The sequence below is a fragment of the Anser brachyrhynchus genome (genome assembly GCF_964034855.1).
Source record: "Anser brachyrhynchus genome assembly, chromosome: 2".
Lineage (NCBI taxonomy): Eukaryota > Metazoa > Chordata > Aves > Anseriformes > Anatidae > Anser > Anser brachyrhynchus.
In genome coordinates this window covers 127847069-127865005 of record NC_137695.1, presented here as the reverse complement: position 1 = coordinate 127865005, position 17937 = coordinate 127847069, and the positions used below count along the sequence as shown (strand labels likewise).

The window sequence follows — 17937 nt, the reverse complement described above, 5'->3', positions numbered from 1 at the left end:
CCATCTTGAGGCGGCTCCCACCGCCAGGGGCGAAGTGTCGGGGGTGCGTTCGTGTCGCCCCTAGGCCTCGGCAGAAATTCGGGCTGCGGAGTTCTGGGGAGCTGACGGGGGAATGGGAAGGCTGGAGGTGTGATGGCGTGAATTTGGTTTCTAAAGAGATCCTGGGTGCGCGTGTTTTGATCAGTTTTTCTTCCCGCTGAAGAAAGTGAAATCTCTTCAGAAAAAAAAAAAAAGTGCAAAATCTTTTCAGTACTTAAAGGAGACTTACAAAAATGACAAAGGGCAACTCTGCTCAGATTACAGCAGGACAAGGGAGAATGGCTGTAAACTAAGGAGAAATTTAGATTAGGTGTTAGGAGGAAGTTTTTCACTCAGAGAGTGGTGAGGCACTGGCACAGGCTGCCCAGAGAAGCTGTGGGTGCCCCATCCCTGGAGGTGCTCAAGGCCAGGCTGGATGGGGTTTTGGGCAACCTGGTCTGGTGGGAGGTGTCCCTGCCCATGGCAGGGGGTTGGAACTGGGTGGTCTTTAACGTCCCTTCTAACCCAAGCCATTCTATGAAACTATAATTCCTTCTACTCGAGATATTTTAAGTCTTTTGTTACGTATTTGTGAGCTGATAGGTTTTAATTGCCCCATTCATTGCAGTTTTAATGAGATCAAGTGACATAAGCTGCTGTATTAGAATAAAACAATGCTATTTTACAAAAACAAAACAAAACACAAACATCATTGACACAGCTGCTACCTAGCATAACACCTCTGTGTGCAGGCAGCAAATAACCCCAACAAATGCCGAACACCCTCAGCCCGGCTGCCTACTCTTTTTCCACACCGCATAATCCTTTGCTACTCCAAGTTCTGCCGCTTTCTCTCCTTCTCCTGCATACATAATGTCAGGACTAGTTTCTCCAAGGGCGATTTTAACAACGTACGTAGGCATTCGCAGGATCGAGGCCCAGGCAATACAGTAAGAAGCACTAAGCAACTTTCTAAATTAAAAAAAAAAAAAAAGCGACGTGCCCCGCCGGGCCACTCAGGCACTCCACAGCCACCCCGCCCTCCGCGCCGCGATCAGGCAGCGCCGCGGCCACCCCAAAGCCGGGGTCCTTCCAGCGCCTAAAGCCCTGCCGCGCAGGCGGGCGGCTTAAGGCGGCCCTGCGCATGCGCCCGCCCTCTCTCTTCCGGCGCTGAAGATGGCGGACAAGGAGTGAGTACCCGCGGCGCCTCGCTGCCATCCGCCGCCATCCGCGGCCGCGGCGCCCTTCGGGCTGATGGGGGGACGCTGCCCGGCCGCGGGGCCTCTGTCGGCCCCCCGCGGGAGGAGCGGGAGGATGGGGAGTGGCGGGGATGCGGCCGCAGCCAGCCCCGTCCCTTCTGTAGGCGGCGGTGGCTGTCCCGGCGGCCCGTGGTGAGGTGGGGAAGGAGGGTGTCGTTATTGCGTTATAAACGCCGGTCTTGTGGCTTTCTAAGCGTTTAATAGGTTTAAATTCCAGTAAGTTACAAAGCCACGAGATATAACTCTTAATTACAGTCGTACTTTTTGCTTTTTTCCTCTTAAAGCACTTGTTGAAATGTTAATTAGCCGTAATCGGCGTTTGGAGAGCACGTGGAAATGTCAGGCTTCTTTGTTTTAATGCAAAAAGTGGTCCTTTTAGGCTGTATTGCAGGTTGATAATAACTGGACCAAGTTAAATGCAAATTGCTTAGAGGTAGTGGGGCCGGCATGTCCCTCCTGCCCCTTTGCATCGGTGTTTGTAACGTGCTGCTTCTTGCTGGTTTGGAGGAACTTGGTTTTTAAAAGTGTTTTTCCTTGTTGTTTAGAGCAAAGAAGCTGCCTTCTGTACCGGAAAGCCTCCTGAAGAGGCGGCAGGCTTATGCAGCTGCAAAAGCCAAGCGTCTGAAGAGGCTGTTAGCTCAAAAAAAGGTGAATATGTCATGATTGCTTGCTTGAGTTGCTCTCGTCAGGTCAGCAGAATGCTACACTGATTATATTAAAAGAATGAATAACTTCATAGTGTTTAGCTTTAGTACTATAATATATAGGTTTGCAATACCAAAAAAAAGTCAAGACAGTGTATAATAAACCAGATCTGGGCAAAGCAAAGGTAAATAAAGTGTGAGATTCTCCATAAGACTAAGGTTAGTCAACAGTTGGAACCATAGGATGTGCAGAGTTGGAAGGGACCCACAGGATCATTGAGTTCAACCCCTGGCTCTGCACAGGACCACCCAAAAATCAAACTCTGTTTCAGAGCATTGTCCAAATGCTCCTTGAACTTACAAGGATTTTTGTAAAGATAAGTATGATGTGTGATAATATTTGTAAGTATTGTTCGAAGTAAAGCACTAGCACTATTAAGATATGACAGAACTGATGGTCATTTTAAAATCCATGTTGCTGTAATATGTGGTAACTGTGGGGATTTTGAGAACAGGCTGTGTTATCTGAATCTGTTTTTCATGTATTAAAAGGCATTATATAATCTTAATTAATGCTTGATTAATTGCAGTTTCGTAAGGCACAAAGAAAAATCATCTATGAAAGAGCCAAAGCTTACCACAAGGAGTACAGGCACATGTATAGGCAGGAGATCCGCATGGCCAGGATGGCCCGAAAAGCCGGCAATTACTACGTTCCAGCTGAACCCAAGCTTGCCTTTGTGATCAGGATAAGAGGGTAAGAATTAATACAGATGTAAAAGAATGCGTTTTTATTTTCAAAAGCACTGAAAAAGCCTTTTTTTGTCACTTGTATGTTTTGAGGGCTTAAATTTTTGTAACTAAATCCAAGTCTTCATCTTGTTGCTTGGAAAGTTACTGGTAGTAATATTTTGGATGCACTGTAGGCTTAAGTGTAAAATCATTAATTCTGGGCGTGTCTGCTGCCTTTAGGAATCTGGATTTTTTTTAAGACAAGATTGCAGAAATATGCAGACTGTTCTGTTTCATTTAACTTTAATGAAATTATATGCAGCTATTCTGTACTGAATGTTGTCAGAAGCGCTTATTTAACTTTGTTTTGGTGAAAGTGTTAGAGAAAACTAAGTTATATGCAGGAGATCATAAGGATATTTAGCTTTAAGATGTGTATTTTTTGATTCAGTGTGTTTCATGGTGTTAGATCTGCCTTAATACTGAAATACATTGAGATAATAAATAACATAATCTTGCTCTGCAGATTTGGTGAAAAAGCAATACCTTTCAGATGGGACAATAATACTGGTTGTTTTCTTTTTTACCTGTTACTGCTTTGGTGATACCTCTCTTTTCTGGGGTGCAGATAATTGAGTCTCTTTCTGTGTTCTCTAGCATCAATGGCGTCAGCCCCAAGGTCCGTAAGGTGTTGCAGCTTCTTCGCCTGCGTCAGATTTTTAATGGCACATTCGTCAAGCTCAACAAAGCTTCTATCAACATGTTGCGGATTGTTGAACCCTATATTGCATGGGGGTGAGTGAAACTGTCAGTTTTATCAAGTTGGGATACAAATGTTGTGTCTTTTGCATTTTGCTACACCAGATGTACAGGTTTTCCTGTGTTCAAAGCAGGGAAAGTACAAGAACACACAAACATGGTTAAGGCAGTGCTTGCTATGTATGGTTACATTCTCACAGTAGGCTTCTGGGAGCTCAGTATGAGTGAAGTTTGCTTCTGTGTTGCTTTTGTATTTGTGTTTGGGACATGCTGAAATGATCTTAAATTATTTGTTACCAAAATTTCACTTGGAGTGCAGGTTGTGAAGTTTAAGGATTCTAATTTTTACTTGACTGTTGTTTCAGTTATCCAAACCTGAAGTCTGTGCATGAGCTGATCTACAAGCGTGGTTATGGCAAGATCAACAAGAAGCGCATTGCTCTGACTGATAATTCCCTGATTCGGAAATGCCTTGGTAAGTAGAACTTAGCTTAAAAACCAAACCCAACTTGTTGCATTTGTATGAGTAGTGCTAAGCTGTACAACCGTCCTTACCTATCTCTGGAGAATAGTAGTGATTAGTTAATTAAATCTATTTCTGTCTTAATACAAAGCACACTGGAAGTAACTTTCATTTAAAAATTATTAAAACTCAAATGTCAAGAATCAAATTTTAGGATTTTACATTTACAAATGCTTATTGTAAACTCGACCTTTAATAGGACAGTAGTTGTTTCAGTGAGGAGAAGGTGCTGCAGCAGGAAAGAAGCCTATCACCTGTGGCTGTGAAGTTTCAAATTTAATATTGGACTTTGCTTGTATTGTAGACCTTCATACTTCCTAAACAGCCTTTTTTAACTTGCTGTGAGAAGATCTAGCTAGTAAAAGCCATTAATGTACTTTATAAAAGCAAAACACAGCGGTCATTTGTTAGGAAACAGACTGATCTAGGAGGCTCCTCCTTGTCCAGTCATGCCTGGAATAGAAGCAAACACGGATCTTTCTTGTTTAGATCTCAAATCAGACTGTCATGTTTGGCTTTTTTTCAGATCATAGAGGTACAAGTAGTATGCTATAAGGATGTACCTTTTCAGTATTGTATTTTACAAACAGTTCACTTGTAACATGTCAATGAAGAATCTGGAAAGGCATTAAGAAAACGTGGTACTACATTACTGAGCAGCATGAATAGTTGAGTGTGAATTTCCCTGAGCTATGTGTAGTTAGTGTTTAAGTATCCTAATCCTGTTGTGTTCTTTGAAGAAAAGTTCTATTTTCCTGAGGTCCACTAGACGGTTATTTGCTTGTTCTTCTTGCTGCCTCAGGTACAAACTATAAAATAGTGTTGAGTTAGCTGCAGCTGATGAGTTTTAATTGGAAAAGTTGGTCATGGGATGTCTCGATAAAGTGGATGCTTTCTGACTTGCTGAAGTTTATGAAGCTAAATAGGTGTAACATTGTTAGCTTGTTATTGATAGCGACTGCGTAGCTCTTCTGAAAACAACTTTCCTGAATTTTAGGAAAACTTGGCATCATCTGCATGGAAGATGTGATCCATGAGATTTACACTGTTGGCAAGAACTTCAAAGTTGTGAACAACTTCCTTTGGCCCTTCAAGTTATCCTCTCCTCGGGGTGGAATGAAGAAGAAAACAATCCACTTTGTGGAGGGTGGAGATGCTGGTAACAGAGAAGATCAGATAAACAGACTCATAAGGAGAATGAACTAAAGGTAAGATTTTACTTCCTAGTTAATAGCATTCTGTCTTCTATCTCTGGTATACAAGCCGAAGCTGTTAGTGGTTGATGATTCACATTTCGTATATATTCACTCATGCTTGAGTGGTACCTACAGTAGCCTAAATACTTGTGAAGGAGTTAAATCTTGTTTATAGTTGATGCTTTCATGACCTGTAAGCATTCCTCTTAGTTTACTTTCCATTTACCAATAACTTGTTTCAAAACATTATTTGGGTTTTATGATGATAAGCCTTGAGATTTTTGGCTACAATTTTCAGTCACTTATGAATTCTTCATATAATTGAAGTCTTTGCCTTTGTAAGGACAATATTTCTCCAGATTGTCTGATTTCTGAAAAAAATAGGCTTGGGATAAAGTAAAAACTTAAGGCATTTTAATGGTCTGAAGTTTCAGCTTGTTCAATCTTCATTCAGAAGGTTTCAGTTGAAGCTTTTATGTTAAGTAATACTGTCATTTTGAAAGACAAATTGCCCATTTGACTAAACTATCCTTGAGAAATGGGAAAGTGGACACCTGACCTAAAGCATTTTTAGAGTGACAACTGAGTCCTGAAGTTAGTATCTGCTTCAAACAATGTCATGTCTTCTCTTGTCGCTGCTGTTACTGTTTTGAGAATTCTGTGCCATGCAGTGACAAAACTAAAACTTTTTTTAACCTCAGTTCTCAGACTTTGCATTGTTTTTTCTGATATTCTCACACACTAAACTAGCTTCAGTGTTGCCCATATCAATTCTCCATCAAGGAGAAATGTCTTTTTGTTATGACAAATACGCTGGACTTTAAGAAAGCTTTGTTTTAGGATGCTTGGGAAAAAAAAAAGTGGGCAAAAGCAATTCTTCTCAAACTAACTCCTCCAAAGAAGAAGCTTTTCTGCAGAAATCAGACATGTTCAGTTTACTTAAAAATTAGTAACTTCCAGAGGGTTCGGTTAATGAAACAGCAGGTAGTGATGAGACTTTAGAGCTTAAAATATGAATGGAAGCTGTTTGGATGAGTGTTCTCAGAAACTTACTTTTCTGTAGGGAAGGAAGCCTCTGCTTTTTCTGCTTAAGCCTTTTCTTAGTGGTTTTGCTGAGCTCAGTCATGTCTGCTCCCTGCCCAAGGAGCTGAAGACCACCTATGAAATAGCCTTCCATTTGGCTGACTGAGCTGTTTTGTTGCAGCAGATACACGTGCAGGCCCTGTTCTCACTCCCCTGAGCTTCTTGCCTATTCCTTTCTGTCTCTGTGGGTGAAGCAGTGGAGTTTTAAGAGCACTGGTTGCATGGCACCCTGGAAACTTGGTGCTTGAGGAAAATAGTTGCTCACTGGCAGCAGTGTTCCCATAAAGCTATTTAACTCATCTGTGGGAAGAAGTGGGTAATTCTGAGAAGCAAAGTTGCCTGAATGTTTGCCCAGGGTGCCGTTATGTTACTCGTGCTAGCATTCTGTAGAAATTTTGCTGCTGGTGGCACAAACTGCTACACGTTCAGCACTGGCAGATGCTTCCCTTAAGTTAATTCAAGAGTCTTGATTAGAAAGATTGAGCACAGCTACTTTCACTCCATGTTCCTATGTGGTTCTTGAGCACAAGATGAAAGCTACTGTATTTAATTGAAACCTGGCAACTTTTCTGACAGCATCGATCCTTTTCCCTCCATCTTCATTGATAAGAATCTGAAGTTTTCTAGTGGTCTTGAGTTTTCATGAGCCTTGCTGTAGGTCAGTTTCTAGTTTACTACTATAGTGGCTATAAACTCCTGTGACAAGTAGTATATTGGCAGAAAAGTTCAGAATGCTCATGGCTGTTTGTATTTTTCATTGCACTTCTAGCTCAGAACCCCATGTAAGTAGCAGATAGCAGAGCCTACCTACATCTGTCAATTTTTATGAAGTGAGCTTGCAGTTTCCTGTTTCTGGCTTACGAGCACTTGTTCAGCTTGGACTGCAAACAAACATACTTCTGGTGTAAAGCTAGGATACTGATTGTTCTTGTCTCCTGCACTTCCAGTCTTGTTATTTTCCTGCTGTTCAGAATTGAGTGTGCTTAAAACATAACCTGTATGCAGAGAATAATGTTATAGCTTCTGCTGAGGTTATGAAAACTAAAGCAGTAGGCTCAGATGAGATAACAACAATACTCTTAGCACTGTCTTTCTGAAGGGCCATGTATCTGAAGGAGAGGTATTTTTCTTAATATGCAAATGGCTTTCTGCTATTTGTCTTTTTGTTAGCAGTAATTTCAAATAAACTGATTCCTTCGTCTAGCTTGGGAAAAAAATAGGGCATAGTGCTTGATTTTTATTTATTTTTTGGACAACTCATAATTGGCAAGATACAGAATTTCATTAGCCCTCAAGAAAACTTTAAAAGGAATTAGAGACAAGTTTGCTTTTTTGTTTTTGTTTTGCTTTTTTAGTTCTTGTATATAAACAGTCCATGAAACTTGCTGAAAATAGGGTTACTGCAGAAGTTACAATATGTGTAGTGCCTCAGGTGTCTTTAGATACCGAGTTCCTTCCTGCTAAGCTTTTATACAAATAAGAAAATAGGTACCAACAATTATCAGTAGAAGTGTTTTATTCTGTTAGTTCTGGCACTGGAGATCCGTGTTTTGAGTAAAGAAAGTCAGTATAGAAGTTACCGTGTGCAAGACTAGTGAAGTTTTAAATACTGTGAAATAGTCGATATTTTCAGCCCACATTTATAAACTGTAGAAGTGTATGAACTCTTTGGGTGGCCAAAGTAGTTTCAGATATTCATGTGTCTAATGATGTATATATTTTTTTCCTTTCAGATTCAGATGCCCAGCTGCAGTCTTTCAAAATCTGGTCTGTTAATAAAATCACCTTGCACAAAACAGTCTCATCTCAGTAGTTCTTTTTGTGATCCTTTCTCACAGTGGCTTTAGTTGCTAAGTTTACTTTGGGGTAACCTCTTTCAAACTCTAAATGCCTTTGAATTCATGTTATACGGGTAATACTGTTTCAGTTTCATTTGGAGGGTGAAGATCCCAGGCAGGCAAGGGATTTATTTTTGAATGGCAACAAGTAATTATTTTAAAAGCAGAGTGAATTATGAACTCAGCTATTTGAGCTGTATGCTGTGGGGGACAGGATTCGTACTTCTAGTGCACTAGAAATCTGTGAGATTTGTCTGTGTAAAGAAGAGTCAAGGTTAAATCAGTTCTTAAGATGTTAAGATTCTGATTTTAACATCATAGTAATTACTGCAAGCTCTGAACAATTTCAGATTTCTTTTAACCAAAAGTCAAAGGCTAGTTTTTCTTTTGAAGGTAGTGGCTTCATTGAAAATCATTGAGTGCTTTCATTTGTTACTGTAAGGACACTGGTAAAACAACTGAGTGTCAATTAGGTAAGAGTGTTTCCAAATGTGAGTAACTAGGTTAGGAAGCCCAAAGATAGGTGACAGTCCTCTGTGACTGTGCAGCTCTAAAATCTAACACAGCTTGTGACTAAATGTTTAAAAAAAAAAGAGTAATGACACCTGTGCCCATTTAAGCTAATCACTGTACTAAATCAGAGGAAATTAGCAGTTCTTTACAGATGTTCAGTGCAAGTAATTAGATGTTATGGATGAATGAGTTTATAAGTTAGTTGGAAACTGTTGAAGTATTTCATTTGTTAGGTATCTTTTTAATGTGGTCTTTAAAGGGAAAAAAAAAACATTTTCATGAAGTTGATGGATTAAGGGGAAAAAAAATCATACTGAAAATTACACACTACATCTTTATCTTCCTGAGATACCAGTTCTTATGTTGAGTTTATAAGAGTACTATCTTAATTCTATTAGCTTAGAGTTGCATGGAGAGGCAATAAGATGCAGGTACCAGGGCGACATACCTGGAAAAAAATTTGGTAACTTAAGAACACAGTACCTGGGTTGGTTTAATTGACAGAGTGCTGTTACTTTGCTACTATGTCTTCAGTTTTTTTCCCCTTACACGCATTCTACTATACTAACTTCTTAGCAGAAGACCATTGCACACATCATGAAGCAAAACAAATGGATAGCAAACTGTGTATAAAAGGTATAAGCAGAGAATAAAAGATTTGCTTATGAAGTTGTGAAGTCCTGTCAGACCTATCACTTGTCTGATAATGTTACACCTTAAGTCCCAAATTTTGTTTAAAGAATACGTGCATTAGTGAGGAGGAAGTTGACTTGGTTTTCATGGTACTTGAGCAACTTCTTTTTCTTAACCTACCTCTGAAACCCACTTTCAGATAACTTCAAAATGTTAATACGTGGTGTGGAAACCAGTGTTAAAAGCCTAGCTATGTTAGAAGTCCAATAACCCTGCGTAATTAGAGGAGTTAGTCACCTTTTATACTAGCGCAACTTCGAGGATTTCAGATTTGCTCTTCAGGCATGTCCAATGGCATTCAATTATAGAAGCAGCACATGATTGGATAGTTGAGGTCAGAATTTGCACTGGAAATGAGGCATGATCCACTTACACAATGCATGAATAATACATATTGGAACATTTACAAAGTAATATGAGTTAAAAATGTAGCTGTTGAAGAAAATCACTTGGTCCCTAAGCAATAAATAATGCAAATCTTTTATCAACATTTTATGATAAAGTTCAAGTTCTTGCAAACATGCTGTTATTTTTTCATTCTTCATAACTGCCAGAGACTGACACGTTCTGGAATAAAACTTCTGTGAACTCTTATCCTCCTTCAGAATGGCAATCATCTTCCTTTTTTTTCTCAGAACTGAAGCCAGAAGCTTTACCTAATAGCTATTGGAGAAGCAAAAGGAGACAGTTTTGAAATGCTAACAACTCGCTTATAAAGTTTTCAGGCATGCTAGGGTTTATAGGCTTTACAGTTAATTGGTATTCCTTTGCTGGTGTCCAGCTCGGGCAGCCTGTTTCACTATCACCAAGTGTAAAGTCATACATCTGGAAACAGAATGGGAGTCCGTCCCGGGAATCAGTGTTTTGAGAGAAAGTTGGGAGATGTGATGGATGGTCAGCTGAATGTAAGCTCCCACTTGGCCAAATGCAATTCTTGGATGCATTAAAAAGGGAATATCAAATGGTATGGGGGAGATAATATTACTTTTGTTCCAGTAGTGCTTACACTAGTGCCAAATCTAGTATCCAGTTCTTGTGCCAAGAATCAAGAACATGCCCTATAATACTAAGAGACCTTAATTTATTCAGTTTAAAGACAGACATCGTTACGAAATGATTATCTACCTATAATTACCTTTATGGAGAAAAGTAGTTTGATAAAAGAATTCTTTGATCTAGCAAAGTTATAATAGGATGAAATGTCTTGCAATTGAAGCCAGATAACTTTTGGCTTCAAGTAGGCAATTTTAATGGAAGATAATTAGCCGCTGGAACGCTTAACCAGTCGTGTGCCAGGTTCTTAGTTAGTGGTCATTTCTAAATTGAGGTTTATTTTTTTTCTTCCCTTAAAACGTATGCTGTACTTCCAGGAGATTTGTAGACAGCAGTCACAGAGCCTCCCTTACTCAGCAGAAGTTACTAAGTGCAGGCTCTTTAGGTACTCAAAGGATACTAGAGCCCTGCTTTCAGATGTCTGGCCACCCACAGTGGGACTCAGAACTGCAGTGGTGGATGCTCCATTCTTCGCAAGGGGATTTGGAGTAACGCAGCACACACACTGGGAAGTCACTTATCTACATTTTAGCAGTAGATAGCGCTCAGGAGAGGGAGGGTAGCCTTTCATGTACCTCTTTACAGGCATTGCTTCCTCTGCCCATTTCTGTTCCTGCTGCCTGCTCCTCGTTTCCAGAAGACTCCTTTCTACAGAATTGCAGGTGAGAAAATCTGCACATTTCTCCTTATTGAAAAGTTATGGCAGGGAGGTGATCGTGATTTTAGCTTAGATTTGGAAACCACAGAGTGGACAGAGATGAATCTAAAAACAGTCAAGCTTAGAAGGGAAAAAAATCGTAGTCTCACAAATCCTGGGAAAAATGTTCTGCTCAACTGGTTTCATTAGGTGTAAATTGCAGTGGGAATTTCTCTTCAGGGGTGTTTAAATTGATCATTTCAGTTGTCTTTTGTGCAGTTCCCATTCTTCTTGGCATACTTGTTTCTTCTAAAAGCTTCTGTACCATACCAGACTACCACAGGCACCTAGGATCCCCGAAGTATCTGCCCTGCCTAAATACAGGTTTTGATGTTAGCAGGCTCTTTTATGGTGGAGTTTTTCATGATGGAAGAGCCTGAAAAATCAGGTGCTAAACTCATGAACTGCAGGTGCTAAGAATGAAGATGTTCAGAAACAATTTTCCACACAAAGCTTCCATCATTTTTTACTCTGTCCCTAGACGATGACACCAGCCATTTCTAGTCTCATATATTCCTGAAAACTAGAAGTACTTGTGACCTTGGGTCATATTACAAGCAAGCACATTTTCATAGTTCGCAGTTGTAAGCAATTTTCCCAGAATTATTTTTCTAAAGATAACAAACTCCACAAAAGCAGTTTTTTATCTGGTGTTTCTTCATATAAACTGCTCATTGCACCAAATGTCCTTCACTATGAAATAACAACTTGCTTAGAGGAGAACAGTGAGAAATAAGGGAGTGTGCTGCCTGTCATGGGGCCACGTGGTGGATATGGGGAAGAAACTACATGCAAAGTAGAAGCTAGGGTACAGGAGGAAAAGGGAGCATATGGAGGAAGGTATAAGCAGCAGTATTACCCTTTACTTGCTTAGCACTGCTTTGCAGTGCAGAGAGGCTGTAAATCCCGTTTAACAAACCAGCACACCACGTGCTTTACATGCTGCCCATCCTGGGCTGCTCTGGAGGTACCAAGCAGAGGTGGTTGTTGGTACAACTCAACCAGCCTCGAAGCCTGCCTGGAGCACTCACCATCTCATGGCAAACATGTGCCCGACACCACTGCAGCAGTGCTCTGAGCTCTACCTGTGGCACGTGTGTCCACTCCTACTGTGCTTTGTTAGGAGCTATGTGGGGATTACCACACTGCCATGTCTGAGGGCATCTGTTATCGAAAATACTATGCTCTTTCTTGACTTCACAATAAAATTCAACTGAAGTTTTCAAGTCTTGATCACCCTGAACATCTAATATATAGAATACCACAATAGTATCTAATAACTCCAGCACAATGCAAGTTTAAGATTTTGATACTAATATTGTATATCACATGCCATTATAATAAGGCCTCCAAGATAGAAACAAATACATTGTAGTGAGACAAGAAAAGCAGCAAAATAGGATTCAAGCAAGGCTCCAAGCATCTCTAATTTTAGTTTGAAAAAGAGGTGGACTCTTTTTTTTTTTTTTTGCTTCTTTTGCCAGGTATTATTTAACACAACTGAACTGCAGAACAAGTCTAACTTGCTAAACTGTGATACTGGCACTATATTTGTGTGTGCGGGTGCCAATCTATTCAATCTATTATAATCTTAACTTTATTACTATTTTGCTATTGTCTTCTGCTACCGGAATATACTTTAGTGAAAGGAGAAAGGAAAATTGGGTGAGGCTTTCCTTTGCATAGATAGTTTACCAATATATATCCCCTTTGCAGGAGAAGGCAGCAGGTTTGAAACCAGTGTAAGTAGTGAGTGACAGTTTGGTTGGTTTTAGTTAGGCATAGGAAGTGTTAATTAGCTATTAAGAAGAAATTAACCTAATTATTTGATAGTGCCTAGCTCTATAACATTCTTTACTCTAGAAGACTAGATGAGTCAGGATGTAAACACTGAATTTATTTGTAACCCAAAGTGTTGAAGGTGAGGGGGTCTTAGCTCTGACTTGGGTACAGCATTGACCAGTAGATGACATTACTTTTCTTATCATTCTGTTTTAGTTTTAATGATCACTTTGGTAGGTTGGAGCCTCGTGGTTTTGGGGACTTCTGCATGATCTTTGCTGTTTTATTTTTATGAGCCCCTCTGAAACTACTGATCTCAAGTAAGTGTTTTGGTAAAGTTCTAAAACAAAACCAAAACCAAACCTTCAATCCTTTTATTTATTTTAATTTACCATATATAGTAAAAAATATCTGGCTCAGTGAATGACTCCAGAGAAATGTATTTTGAATAGTGCTTCCAGGCTACCTGGAAGGACTGACTGCACTGTCTTCTAACCTGTCTGCCCTAACGTCCGGCTTTCTACTGTCTTGGTGTTCATTTCTGCTCTTGGATTACAGTCACTGGCTTTCCAAAATGAATGGTAGGTGTTTCTAACTATGGTTCACAGATTCCATTGCTAAAGCCTTTGTGTGACAGTATGTTTCTTAGCAGACTTTGACGTACTTCACCACTGACAACCATACTAACATCTTTCCACTAAAAGACATACATAGAAAGCACAACTTGCCAAGTTTTACCTGGCAGACTAATAGCTGAGCCGGGACTCAACCCAAAGGAGCAGGAGGAGAATCTACAGCCTGGAATTAAGAAATTAAAAGCCTCTGTGTGATGCCAGGGAGCAGGTGGCTGTGGCTATGAAAGGGATTCATGTCAGCTAGTGTTGTGACCAGGGAGGGATATGAAGCCAGGTTACTACGATCTCAAATGAGGGGAGGTATACCTGAAAACCTATAAAATATAAACCTGTGATTGCTTTCTCCCTCCCCACAGCTTCCCAGCTGAACTGTTTTTGGGGGCAGGGTTGGGACTCACCATCCAAAACTCTGTCCCAGATTTAGTCTTCTTGAACATGAAAGCCTGACTTAGGTTTTCAAAGGAATCTGGAAAGGATTGTGTTTTTTTAAACAGATTAGTCTAGTGTACTTACCTGGAAAGAGCTTGCCTATATGTATGTATGCAATCTTCTGTGATAGAGATAGGTTCAATTTCACATTTATCAGTTTGCAGCACAAATGACTTCTTAGAAAAGTGAGTATTTCTGAGTAATGGTTATGCTTTCTTTTGAACTCAGTGTTACATATGGTTTGAGTTAACTTACTGGCTTGAATATCTTTTGGTGTATAGACATCTATTGTGGACATTAAGTAAATTCAAACTTTATATAAATATTGAGTTTCTTTGTCCTGCCAAAATGTTCATTATTCAGGACAAGCACAGTAGGAGAATTTTAGGAGATGTTTTTGGCTACCATTCTACAGGACTAAGCTTGTAGGTACGTGAGTCCCATTAAATACCAGCTCAGGCACCTACCTTCAAAAAAGAACTGGATCCAGAACTAGGTCTGAGTCAGCAAAGTTTTCAGCTGGAGTGAGGGTTGGGCTGGAATGGCAGAGGAGCACTATCCTTGGAGCACTCCCTCTTAGTTCTGCTCTTTTTACATATATTCAAAATGAGCAAGACCCTCTCTTGAAAGTTGCTAGTTGATTGTTTTTATTTAAATTGGCTTATTTTCTTGCAGGTTTTTCCTCTGTTCCATGAAACTGGAGTTGTGAAAAAACAGGGAAAGACAATGCAATAATTTCTATTCCTCCCATTAATATGCTTGCTTTTTTTTTTTTCTTTTCCCACCAAGCCCATTGATTCCCCACTATACAAGTAATCTAGATTAGCAATCAGCTTTGTGGGAGTAGCAAGACAGGACCTCAGACAAATTTGCAGTTTTTGCTCTGAATGCTGTACTAACACTTTCTTGGAAGAGTGTTGTACTGAGGAAACGATAGACTAAAATGAATGGGGTTTGTAAATCGAGTGATCGTACATACATCTGATCTTTAAAATACAATCTTAGTGAACCACATTACTTTAAAAACCTTTATGTGTCATTACATTTAAATGCAGTTTTTGTTAAATGCCTAGACTATTGATTTCATTCATTCCCTGGTCTCTTTCTCTTAGAAATTAGATCCCACAAAACATGCATGCTTGAGCAAAACGGGCTATTTCTGCCAGAGTTATGCTTTTCAGAATGTAAACCTTGATCTACTATTTAGTTTCTTATCATGTTTTTGATCTGTTTCTGAACTAAAATTTTGCAATGGGAATACTTTTCTCTAAACTGCTGTTAAGCTTTTGAGGTGAATATAGATTTTATTTTTTTATTTTTTTAATTTTTTTCCCAATGGTAAGCTGTCACCTCTGGGAAAAAATTAGAGAGATACTTTTTTTTTTTTTTCTGATTGTTTAAATGAAGTGGCTTTCAACAGTATAGATAGATATGTGCAGGTAACAGTTGCTATACATGGGAAATGAAGGGAGATCTGTAATAAAAGTCTGTATATCCCTGAGGAAAAGCAGGACTTTTCTCCATCTGGGAACCAGGATAATGAACTTATACCTCCACGGATTATTTTTCAAGTTGGAGTTCAGCCTGGACAGTCAGGGACTCCTGTTGCTTAAATATCTGCAATGTCTTCTCTTGAAGTGCTGAATTTCCATGTGAACTTATAGTACTGCTGTACTATGTGAGTCGCTTCTTGGTCTTTAAGACCTTCAGGATCCTATCAGGATGGCAAAGATCACGGTACTGATAGTTCTGGCTGATTTCCTCCTTCTGCACTAACATGCTGTGGGAATGTTCCTCCCAGTAACAGCCCCGTACAAAGCTACAGATTGCTGAAGGCTACAAAGAGGCAACTGCTGTAGTATGTTGAAACTGTTTTGTTTCAAACAATTGTGTCTTGACCAAGACCCAGCAATACTACTAGTTTTGTGGATGTACAGTAGAACTGCATCCAGAGAAGACTTTGGATGGGAAGAGAAAATAACCCCAGTCTAAAAACTACCCATTATCCATCCGAGCCTTCAATAGTGAAGTAGGGTTCAGGTAATCTACAGTGTAGGCTGCTGCTGAGTACCGATGAAGTAGGATGTTCCAAAGCACATCAAGCTATAAACTCTGCAGGAAGTTTTAGTCGCTTTCTAAAAGTTCACCTGGACAAAAATGTCCCTTTTAAGATTGTGTGCTTTGTTGAGTCTGAAGGGCATGTGTTGTTGAACCAGCCGTAATCTAAGCATTAAAAATAGTTGTGTGTGTGTACTCAACTTCATGTACTTTTTTGGTGTCTTACACAAAGCCTACATGGATATGCCAGATGACTGTACCACTGTCAATTTGTAAACGAATCTCTAGATGGAGCCAAAACAGATCTAATGTGTGAGTTTTGCAGACAAAAAAAAAAAATGACCTTAAGATTTTTTGCTGAAAGGCCTACAGCTATGAAAAAACATCTAGTTTCACAATGATCTTTGTATGCACCTGAAAGCTACTTAGGTTTCTTTTGGATCTTTAAGCCTTTAAACCCAAGAGGGTTGTAGTGCTCATAGTCTGAACAATTGCATATCACAGCACTTTACTACACATTAACTGCTAGTGGAATGTTAGAATCCCTCGTCTCAGACTAAGTCTGCACCTTTGCATCCATTGCATATACAAAACCAAGATGATAATCTCATAGTGCTCCTCAAAGACCTTGCACATTAATGATTTTCTGAATTTTCAGCATTGACAAGTGCCAGTCATACATGCTTTATTTTGGTCCTGTGTTTATGGTGTCATGTCTGGTTTTCCAGACATTTACCTGCACACTGTTTTAGGAAAGCACTTACCAGCTGTGTTATACGTACAGGTTTAAGAACCCCAACACTGCTTTTGCCACAGGTGTTATTGGTAGTTTATGATAGAGCAATGCTTGAAACCCTTCTTGTCCTTGAGAAGAGAAATTGTTGAGCACAAATACAACACTCTGTAAAATAACCCTTGATTATTTGTATATGCTCTTGTTAGTTATTTCCATAATATAGACCATCCTGTAATAAAGAGACTGTTTGAAATTGCTTTCCTTTTCATTTTTTCCTCATACAACCTTATAGAAATGTGTGGCTTTACAGATTCACAATGGTAAGTGCTGCATCTGGAAAAGGAGAGAAGCATCTATATTAAAACTTACCGAATTAAAAAAAAATAAAATAATTTTCTTAGCTGTCATCTTTTTGGCAAAGAACCTCTTCTGTCCTCCTGTTCCACTGGAGCTGAAGGTGGCTGCACTATTGACCAGGGTCTTTTGAGCCAATTCTGTATCAAAACACAGAGACCTTGTGCCATGTTGTGTAAGACTAAGAAAAAGCTATAGCTTCCATAGCTTTCTGCACTGACCTTGACTGACTGACTGCCTAGACTGCATGGTTTCCAGTGGATGCTCCTGGTCTTGCTATTGCTTCCTACCTTGACAAAAAAGATAAGATCCCAGCAGTGACTGTACTCACAGATACTGCAGAACCCAGTGAAGCAAGCTGAGCACCATGAGTGTTGTCTTGCATGGAACCAAGCTGCCACTAATTCCTGTTAAGTGCCCCTGTGATGTTGCAACCAATCCTCAGCAACAGCTCTGGCAGAGACAGCAAGTAACCCTTAGTTGCTCAGCCAGAAGTTCTCATGTTATTTATGCCTTTATTGCATCAGATAACTCTTTTCAGACAACAGCGTTCACATTCAGATTGTCCCAGAAACTTTTTGCTCAGCTTAGCAGATGATTCTTACTCTTAGCGTGTGACACAAGGAAAACTGCAAGCATGTACACTCTGCACACTCAGTTGCAGGGCAGAAATATCTTTGCTCAGGCTGTTGCTGATGAAAGGTGTCCATTCAGCACAAAATGTGAAAGAAATTATAAAAACTTTGTCAAGCTAGTAAAGCCACGTTCTGTTTCAGTGATTTATTGCCATCATAGAGAGCTGAGAAGAGAGAATGAGGTAGATGTGGTAAATGTATACAGACAGCATCTTTGCTATTACCTGCTGTTCAATGTGAATAACTGCACTAGGTGTTATGGCAGCTTTAGTTCTACCACAGCATTCCTCTATGATCCCT

At 39.8% G+C, this 17937-nt stretch overlaps 1 protein-coding gene across 1 annotated transcript; it reads left to right on the top strand.

The window, feature by feature from the left end:
* Window positions 1-1069: 1069 nt before the first annotated feature.
* RPL7 (ribosomal protein L7) lies at window positions 1070-8010 on the top strand. The gene is made up of 7 exons (XM_080579868.1): window positions 1070-1208; window positions 1823-1925; window positions 2512-2678; window positions 3311-3448; window positions 3778-3887; window positions 4933-5143; window positions 7948-8010. Exons 1-6 carry the CDS (start codon window positions 1195-1197, stop codon window positions 5139-5141), a joined length of 741 nt encoding a protein of 246 aa, XP_080435994.1. The 5' UTR covers window positions 1070-1194; the 3' UTR covers window positions 5142-5143; window positions 7948-8010.
* Window positions 8011-17937: the final 9927 nt, after the last annotated feature.